General features: G+C 35.9%; 1 protein-coding gene across 1 annotated transcript; it reads left to right on the top strand.

The window, feature by feature from the left end:
* Positions 1–215: 215 nt before the first annotated feature.
* Positions 216–2,740, top strand: LOC122329065 (zinc finger protein jing homolog). Its single transcript, XM_043225269.1, has 2 exons — positions 216–1,049; positions 2,468–2,740. The coding sequence occupies exons 1-2, from the start codon at positions 293–295 to the stop codon at positions 2,710–2,712; spliced, it is 1,002 nt and encodes a 333-aa protein (XP_043081204.1). The 5' UTR covers positions 216–292; the 3' UTR covers positions 2,713–2,740.
* The last annotated feature ends 7,765 nt before the right edge of the window (positions 2,741–10,505 follow it).

Genomic DNA, 10,505 nt, shown 5'->3' with positions numbered 1-10,505 from the left:
ATAATTGAAGTAGCTGTGTTTTTCTCAACTCAGAACTGACACAAATATAGTGTCAGCTTGACATTTACATTTATATCAGCCACAACTAGACTTAAAATAAGACTTCTAACTGTGGGAGCAAGTTGTTAGATGTTAAATATGCATGTCTGTTTTCTTCCTTAAGGTTTGCAGCTGTTGGAAAGGAAGGAGATTTAGGATATTCGGTTTGCCTTCTATACCGCTCTTCTCAGAGGTGACCAAAGGATCCGTGAGTGAATGTGATTCTGAAGTAAATATCACATCTTCTCCTGAGATGTGGCCGCTGTCTCAAGAGCCTGAACAATCTTCGTCATCATTGCCAAGATCAGAAAGCTTTTTTCCACTTGAGACGAGGCTTCGGAGATCACAGCACCTGTCGACTACCTCAGAATCCTCTCTGTCAAATTCACGAACAGGAGGCCAGAAAGTGGAACTCTGTGACTCTCCAAAACCAAGCCCATGGACAAGATCTTCTGCAGCACAGGAGCAGGAGCAATCCTCAGAGCTTCTGCCAACATCATCTCCTTCACTTCCAAAAACCAAATTAAATCAAACTCTCTCAGGCTTCGAGGACCATATTTCCACTGTCAGCGTCTGTCCTGGTGGAATACCATCTGTTAGGTCTTCTCAATGTCATTCTCCTGCTTTTTTCATCTCTAAACAAAGTCCAAAACCTCCAGATTCTCTGTCCCCAAGGTCTAGATCAGTTTCTTCTCCAGTAAACCCAATCCTAACCAGACCTGCATATTCAACACATGCTGCTGAATCAAAATTATCTCAACTGTCTCCAGAACGTGCCATCACTTCCCCAAGCGCTGCAGTTCCTTCATTAAAGCTGTCACTTACAGAATCATCACAATCTGGATTAGTCTCAGATAGAAGTACATCTACGCCTATCATCAGGTCCTCTCTGCCTAGGGTCAAATCTTCTCATGCTGAGGATTATCATTCACCTCCGGCATCCAAATGGTTAAAAGGCTCACGGAGGTCACCCAAATCCACAGTGCTGTCTTTACAGCTGAGCATGTCAGGTTAGTATAATTTTCATTGGTTTGTCAGGACATTGCAAATATTAACAGTATCTGAATTTTAATTGCTATTTTGTTTGTCTTCCATGATGCACTTGAGCCACTGTGTTTATAATTTTCTTCAAAAGTGTGAGTGATGGAGACTGTTTCCTACATAATTAAAAGCAATTTAATTTAAAACAAAAAACAACTGCAAAACTCAAAGCTGTGCATTACAGCATTTTTTCCATATTTAAGGCAAAATGTAAGGCCTGCAACATTTATCCAAGGAATACACTGTAACAAATAAGTGGCTTATTGATATTTATTGGTGGCAACTTCAATATGGTAAAAGACACCAATGTACAAAAATAAATAAATAACACATTTTTTGTTTATACAAAATAATTATAATAGTATTAAAAACATTGCTAGTTGCTAGGTTATATATATATATATATATATATATATATATATATATATATATATATATATATATATATATATATATATATATATTATACAAACACATACACACACCACAAAACCAGTCATAAGGTTCAGTTTTTTGAAACTGAGATTTATACATCATCTGAAACCTGAATAAATACACTTTCTGTTGATGTATGGATAGGAAAGATCTATCTTTCCATTGATGTTGTTAGGATAGCCCAATATTTGGCTGAGATACAACTATTTGAAAATCTGGAATCTTGAGGTGTGAAAAAAAATTGTAAAATATTGAGCCTTTAAAGTTTTCCAAATTAACTTCTTAGCAATGCATATTACTAACCAAAGCAAAGTAGCGGTGTAAATTTAAATGATAACTACTATATGACATGAATGATACATTTCAGCTTAAATTTTTATTATTTGAGAATAGAGAGGACAAGGGGTGACAGCAGAGATAAGAAACAGGCGCAGTGTTATGAAAGATATATGATGTGTAGGACAGTTATACAGTGTATCATATTTATCCAAAAATATTTGACAGTCGAATGCATAGTTGGCCCATCCAAATCAAATATTCCAAAGAGCTATTTGATAAACATTAAAAACACCACCTAAATGACAAACATGATTTCCACCATCCTTTGGGATCCAGCACATCTGCATCAGAGAGTAAAGATGATGAGAAAACACCAGAGTAGACATCAGCCTTCATTCACACAGCGGTTGTTTCTGCAGTATTTGCTGACTAGCAGAGCGATGGAAACTTCAAGCTGTGTAGGATAAGCATTATTAATGCAGGAGGCAGCAGACGGGAAGCAGGGAAGAGAAGCACACAAGCTCTGCTAGACCATGTCCAGGCGGCTCGCTGCGAGCATTAGATAAGGCATCCTCACTGCCGGCCTCCTGCCGGAACGTCTCCACTCTGCCTCAGTGTTTTCTCTCCTGCTGTCCTCATGGTTTCTCCTCTCTCACTATTTGTCACTGCTCAGATTCAGAGGAGGAAATGACAGGTGAAGATGCTTGCCTGGTGCCCAGTGAGGAAGACTCCTCTGATGAAGAGCTGAGACGAATCACGGATGCAGAAGAACAAAAGAATGGCTTTCCCTCTCCGTGCCCCACCGCGACCCCTCCGGCAGAGCCTCATATTACTTTCACAAACCTCTCAAAGTCCAAAAACGACAACACGGAACCAGACCTATTTACAGGATCTTCTCAGGTTATCAGAGACCGTTAGAATCCTCAACCTCAGTTACTTGTAACAGGTTACCCATAACCCAACAAGTTTGGGTTTTAAAATATTTTTCTAAATATAAATAAGACTCAGTCTGCATTACTTCAGTCAAAAACACAGTAAAAATAGTATTATAAAAATGCTTGTTTGCTTTTCAAAAACCACAATTTTTTTATTTGATGAATATGAAGTTCAAAAGAACCACATTTATTTGAAATAGAAATCTCTTTAGCGTTATAAATGTCTTAACCTATACCTGGTCTCATGGCATAAATGTACCTGGGTGCACTTTTTTTGGGAGACATATACGTACCAACAAGAACACACCACTGCAGTTTCCAAAAGAAATGAACACTAGAGGCACAATTTTGACACAAATTTGACAAGTTTCTATTAATGAAGCATCGTTTTTGCACAGTTACTAAGAATATCAAATTATGACTTCAAAACAACATTAATAAGCTGGCATATTTGAAAACTGAAGCTGAACTTTAGCACCACACATATCCAGCTTCATATCTATGTGTTTTTTTTTTATAGACGGTACGTTTGTTCGGTAGCTCATGAAGTACAGAGATGTACCCATGTAACTACGGTTTGACAAAACAGTTCAAATCTGTGTAAAAGAAAGTTGAAATGACACGGCTGCATCAACGAATGCGTTTTTATATCGGTTTTGCATTTGTTAACACTATCTGGTAGGTTCAGGGTTGGATTTGGTGTAGGGCATATTTTCAACATGATAGAGCATTAACTTATAGTCCACTGATATTTCAATCCTGAATAGCCGCAATACATACCTATATCAACGTAATAAAAATGTGCCAGGGCTCACGTATTGAAACTGTGTTGTAGCGCCACTCAGTGGACATTTCTCTTTTAAACTGCGGGGAAACATGCAGTAAGACATGCATAAAAACGGTGTTGTACAAAAAGTTATATTTTAATAAGACCAGGTTGGTCTTAACAGTCGCTTTTAATCCATTTAATGCATCCTTGCTGAGTTAAAGTATTTTTTTTTTTTACTTTTTTTTTGTCCTATGAAGATGGAAATTGATGTAGTGAAAAACGTGTGCTTTCACAGACTATGCTAGAAATGTTATATAAAGTGTGTTCTTTAGTCCATACTGAATGGCCTTGCTGGAAACTCTCATATACTAAAGACTTGATCAGTTAGATATCACTCCTATGTGATTTAATTGCAGATTTCATGCTGTGCTAGAGCACCCACTATACTCTCAGCTGATGAGGGCCAAGAGGAAACAGAGCCGTCAAATCGTTCGCAAATGGACTAGCAGAGTTTAATGGTGTAACAGAAAGAGAGAAAAATTATATTAAACACCTGAAATTAAATGTCTGATCAGAAAACGGCCTTATCTCTGCTCTTTTGTCTGACGATCAGAAAATGTGTGTCCTTAATTACCACCCGCCGATTCTTTTTCCCTTACCTCATTTTCCATTTAAAGGACACCAACTGGGACTCAATCAAAACATAATTGTTTCTCATTTCCTTTCAGTGTAAAAATAAGACTTTTTTTCTCTTAAAAGATTTCTGTCTATGTGCTCTATCTAAAATTGCCTAATTAAAATTGGCCTAATTTAACCTGCGTAGAGAGGGGGAAAAGTGTTTAAATGTCCAAAAGTGAGCAAAAGATGACCTAAACAGGGAGAGTACTTTAATATTTTTTTAAATATGATTACTTCTATTTAGCCAGGATGTATTAAACTGATCAAAGGTGACCTTTTTTTTTTTACGTCGTTACAAAATTAAATAAATGTTGTTCTTTTGAACTTTCTATTCATTAATGAATCCTGAGAAAATATATCCTGGTATATTAAGAAGCACACCTGTTTTCTGTATTGATAATATGAAATGTTTATTAGAATATATTAGAAACATTTTAGAATTGATTTCTGAATCGTAACACTGAAGACTGGAGTAACGGTCAGGTTTTATCACAGGAATAAATTAATATTAAAATTAAATCAGCTGTTTTAAAATGTAACAATGATTTACAATATTACAGATTTTACAGCATTTTATTTAAAATAAATGCAAAATATAATGCATATATATATATATATATATATATATATATATATATATATATATATATATATACACACACATTTATAATGCAACATTAATAATTAATAATTAGTAAAACCTACCAAGATAATGTAAAAAAGAGAAAATGAAATGCTCGAACTTTAGTCTTGCATAATACTACAAATACTACAACTGCAGTCTTGGTAAAAATAATAGATTACATTAAAAACATTAAAAGGCCTTTCTGACCTTAAACCTTTGAAGGTTAGCATATATTGCACCAAGATAAATGTGAATCATAGCAGATCATTACAATCTTAGCCTTTCGATTAAATTTTTTTACAATATTTTCTTGTGTATTATTTATCATGATCTCCAGACATTTTTGCACTTTAAGCCTAAGCTCTAAATGAGCTCTTAAATGATTCTATACTATGCAATTTTGAGAACATTTGTGCTGTCATTCCCACAGACTGATGTTGTTTCTAACTAGTTCACAGGCCGCTCATTCATAGCCCAGCGAAAGGACATCCAGCCTGGCCAGTACCAAGACCTAGAGGGGATCCTGACTTTGGGACTGGCCCCTGGAACCCTGAAGCCCAGCCCAGCTGCAGCTCAAACCTCCAGAGAAGAGCAGAGACGCACAGGGAGTTCACTAGGTTTGTGGAGAGACAAGATAAAGTTCTGGAAAAACAAAACTGTATATTTCTGAAGATTAGAGGGCAAGATACAGAATTGGAAATTGCACATTATACCGTAAAAACTGACCTCACAGCAGATTATCTCCTTTTCACAAATGCAAGCACAAGTATGATTAATATGAATTTTATTAGAAATGACAGAGCCCCGTTGAGTTAAGATCCCCATGATCTGACACAGACTAGAGGTTAACAATTTCACTGCAGAAACTCTCAGATTTAACAAAGTCTGGACTCTCATAATGAACCAGATGCCATTTTAAGAGCATTTTCAGCAGTGTTACTCCAATCTTCAGTGGCACGTAATCCTATTAAAAAATCCCGATTTGCTCCTTAAGAAACAATTATTGTTATTATCGATGTTGAAAACAGTTGTGCTGTTAATGATAAATATTTTTGTAAGATAGTTTTGTTCAAGATTCCAGAAAACAGCATTTATTCGAAATAAAACTCTTTGTGACATTTCTATATATTTAAGCATTTAATGAATCCTGCTAAATAAAATAATTAATTTAAAAACCAACTTTCGAACAGGACAAGTCCTCTAAAACCTTACTTATCACAAATGCAGTACTAGGTGTTAGTTAACATATGCGCTATTTGCGTCTTTCCCTACACAAATGCATCCTTTATGCTTTAATAATTGATAGAAGACATTTATAATGCAGCGCTTATGTGGTTCCATCGCTAATATATGGCAGCGCTTTAATGAAAACCACAGACATTTCTCTTAACAGTGCATTTTGTGCCGCTCGTGTTATTTAGATAGCTAATTATTGCATACTTAGATGGATTGGCCATTGAAGAGAGCTGCTAGCTTAAAGATGAGTGTAAATTATGCCTCTCTTATACATTCATTCATTTCCTGGCATTATCCTTTAGCTCCTCAGCGTTAATGTGCTACCTTGGCGAGGCCATTAGCTTGACTGTAAACACTAATATTTCTTTTTAAACAGCTCTATTTAAAGCCGTTATTTGAGTATGCAGAAACTAAATATGCAAAAGGCACTTTTTTTTATCTAATATACCGTAAAAAATGAAGCATCTGTTCGGTTCGTTGAGCTTCAAGGTTAATGAAAACAGAGGACAAATAAGTCCCGGTTTCAGTTCCTTTCAGTTCTCTGTTTTTATTGGCTGGTGAGTCTCTCCATCAATTTCCTGCAGTCTTTTCCTTTTCCCATCTTTTCGTGTCTCTGTCACAGTTGAGCCGTTTTTATCGGCCTGTCTGTGCATTTGCAATCCCTGACGTGCACTGACAGGAGCAGCGGCCAGTCGACTGGAAAAAGGCTTAATTACAGCAGGCGTTTAAGATGGCGATGGAAGGCACACATGTTTAACCTTCAACCGCTCACTGTCTGCATGTCAAGTCAGGCTGTGGCAGGCGCATGTGGTTTTCCAGCTAAACTTTGGAGTTTGTTACCGGTTGCTGGTTTGAAGCCGAAAACGAGTGAGCCACGAAATGCTATTGTGTCCTTGAGAAAGTCCCCGTAAAGAGTGAACTGAAAGTCACGTATGATAATAGCGAATGTCAAGAACGTGCCTGGGTCACATTTCACACCAGAATCAAAAGAAATAAATAATAACTTATAGTAAGCAAAGCCTATTTGCATTAACATAAAGATCATTTACAGTGTGACAATTTTTCATGGGAATTTAGCATATTGTTCCACACAATTCTTAGTAAGCAGGGATATTATAGTTAACAAAAAACTAAAACTGAATATACATATATATTTAATGAAATAAAAATAAATTAAAATGAAGAAAAACTGTAAGTTTGTGCGTGTGTTAAAGTTTTAATTATATTGTTTGTAATTTACATTTTTACGTATTAAAAAAAAATATATATATATATATATATTTATGTGTATATATATTTATGTGTATATATATATATATATATATATATATATATATATATATATATATATATATATATATATATATATATATATATATATATATATATATATATATATATATATATATATATATATATAATATTGAATTTAACATTGCAATAAGTGTTTGCAACTATTAACTAAGATTCATATTTTGCTGCTTATTAAAAGTTAGTAAGGCAGTTGGTAGGATTAGGGATGTAGAATAATTAATAATACTCACTACTAATAAATGGTTAATCTAGTAATATGCTATGCTAATAAGCAACTACCCAAGAGACCCTAAAAATTTTTACCATAAACTTAATGGACCTAAATATACAGTATGTTTAATTTCATTTTTAGCATAATATATTTTCTTACTTTATCTGCTGGCACCTAAAAGTTGCATAAAATTGAGGCAGCATATTTTTAATGTTTCACGCAGTACAATTTCAGCTAATATTATGGAAGTTAACTATTTATCAAGAAAAAAAATATTACCAGCATTATTCTTACTTTAGCCTTTGTTGATAGTGATGAGGAGAAGATGCAGAAGGATGCAGAGGTCAGCTATTTGTGCGCTGTGCTTACACCAATGCTACTTCCTTACTTTCACTGGCACAACAAACCTTTGCAACTTTTGTGTTTGCTTGCATGTGGTCCTCTTGCCTTATGAAGTTGAGTACTTTTAATCTAAAACTGCTTTTAGACAGTTTACACATTGATGATATATATATATAAATATGGGCCTTCTTCAGTAAACTGTATGTTAGCTCTGATAGTGGATTATCTTCAAGACCAAATCATGATGGTTGTGTTGCTGTGTGGAGTTCTCATTGGTTTTATTTGTAGTTGTAGGGCAGGAGTGCTGGAGATCCAGCAGCAGTCTTCAGCATCACGCAGAGGAAGAGCTGGTGACTGCGCTGATGAACGCTCTGCCCGTCAGGACCCCTCGTACCTTCACACCAGGCCGTAGCAGAGTGTCATCACAGAGACGGTGTTTCTCAGGTAATTTGCTTTCATTTCTGGTACAGCACCAGACGTGAACGATGACACCAGATTTAATTTGATGTGAACGAAAAAGAGGCTGTGAGGAATATAACTTCATTCTGTACCGTATGTCATACTGGTGTATCGGTCTTTCAGAAAGAAAGACATAAAAAAAAAAAACCTTTCGTGTTGACATGTGTCAAATCTCGTTTCTCGTCATTTTATACCTCCTCTCAGGCTGTCCATCAAAAATGGCCAAAAATAAACATTTTGAAAACAAAATGCTCAAAAAAAACATGGGCGGGACATTCGCTCCTATTCAGATGTCTCTCATGCTTCACGTTTATTCCATTTTATATTGTGAAATATTGTTATAAGTCAAAATATGCAAAACATACATTATATGAATATATTTTAAAATGTAATTTATTTCTGTGAATTAAGTTGAATTTGAAACAACATCATTACTCCAGTTTTGAGTGACACATGATCCTTCAGAAATAATTCTAAAATAATGAGTTGCTCAATAAGAATAAGAAACATCTCTTATTATTATCAATGTTCAAAATAGTTGAAATGCTGCTAAATAGTACTGATCGATTTTTTTTTTGCAGGATTCTGTCATTTTTTTCAAAAAGTAAAATTTAAAATGTGAAAAATAGAAATCACGTTTGATCGATGTATTCATCCTTGCTGAAAAAAATTATTTCTTAAAAAAAAAAAAAAAAAATCTTATTGACACAAACTTTGAAAAAGTAAAATCACAAATTAAATTAAGAGCAAGGAATATGAGTTTAATCCATTTTAATACTAGAATGCACAAGCCATATGAACTACTTTTGAAATCCTGTTTTGAGTTTGAAAAGCTTTGGTCACCGTTTGCTTATATTATTTTTATTTTTTTCTTGCGAAATATCTGAACATTTGAATATTTAACATTTCTTTAACTGAAGCTATCAATCGTATTCCCTGAATCAGGGCCCTTAGAAAACCGTCTAAGCAAAATAAAACCTTCATCTCTCTTCTTAATTTCCCTTCTGTGTTCAGACTTAATCCAGACTTGCATGGCTAAATCTGTGTTTAAAATGTTGAGCCGGTCTGATGTCGCATCTTTGCCGTGACTAAACGATCATTTACAGAGAGCTTCGGCCAACCCTTCGGACGCGGCGCTACGGCCAACGGGACATCAATAACATGGCTGTAGAAGAGCGGCGGCGACGCTCGGCCGTGGCGTGATTTATTGGCTCGCGCGTGTAATTAAAGCCGAGCTGAATCCTGAGCTTTCTGCGCCAGCACGCGCGGCTGAGGTTTCATAAAGAGATTACTGTGTGTTGCCGCGTGCGAGAGCGCAGGGAACGCGGCCAACGGCGCGCTCCTCAATCTCCCGGCTCAGCTCAGATCAGCTCAGCTAGCTAGCTCGTTGCTTTCTCTACCTCTCGACACGTCTTCCTCTCTGTCTCTCGGCTCATCACTCGCAGGTCTGCAGAGGAGGGAAAAATAATCTGTTTAACAGCATGACAGCTGTGATTTCGGCTGGTGCGAATCAAAGCGTCAGATATCCGTCCATCCTCTCTTGCCTGCTTTTCTCTTTCTCTCTCTTTCTCCCGATCATTCTCTGTGTATCTCATATACTCGTGTCAGGTTCGACACGCTAGATTGAGCCTTTTGCATCAGAGGATGCTCAAAGCCGCCCGACCTCCGAGTCGAAACCGCGGGAAGCGATATCAGCTAATACATGATCGCTCCTGCTGTGTCACCTGGGCATTTCACTGCTCGCTTTTTAAATGTATCTTTTCAGTCAATGAATCATTTGATTAGCTTCTAGTATTGCGCAAATGTTTGAAATAATCATGTTGCGCGAGGATGCATTAAATTGATCAAAAGTGACAGTAAAGAGTTTTGTAATGTAACCGAATGTTTCTATTCCCAATAAAGGCTGTTCGTTAAGGAATCCTAACAATATTAAGCCATATTCAACAACTCAGCATGAGTAAATGATACAAATAATCAAATAAATTCAGTTTTTTTTGGGAGCATAAGGAATATATATCAACTTATTAAATGACTGGTAATCCATATAGGTGTATTTTTATTACTCGATAACTCCGATATCTGCTGATATGATTCGTGAAAACTTGCTTATGATATTTAAACGCCGTTTTTGAATGAATCTGA

Source organism: Puntigrus tetrazona, chromosome 23, assembly GCF_018831695.1.
Source record: "Puntigrus tetrazona isolate hp1 chromosome 23, ASM1883169v1, whole genome shotgun sequence".
Lineage (NCBI taxonomy): Eukaryota > Metazoa > Chordata > Actinopteri > Cypriniformes > Cyprinidae > Puntigrus > Puntigrus tetrazona.
This window is presented reverse-complemented; position numbering and strand designations above follow the sequence as displayed.

Coding starts and splice junctions, on each gene's coding strand:
- LOC122329065 (XM_043225269.1), top strand. CDS start 293: ATGTGGCCGCTGTCTCAAGAGCCTGAACAATCTTCGTCATCATTGCCA. Junction 1,050..2,467: donor TTTACAGCTGAGCATGTCAG/GTTAGTATAATT, acceptor GTCACTGCTCAG/ATTCAGAGGAGGAAATGACA.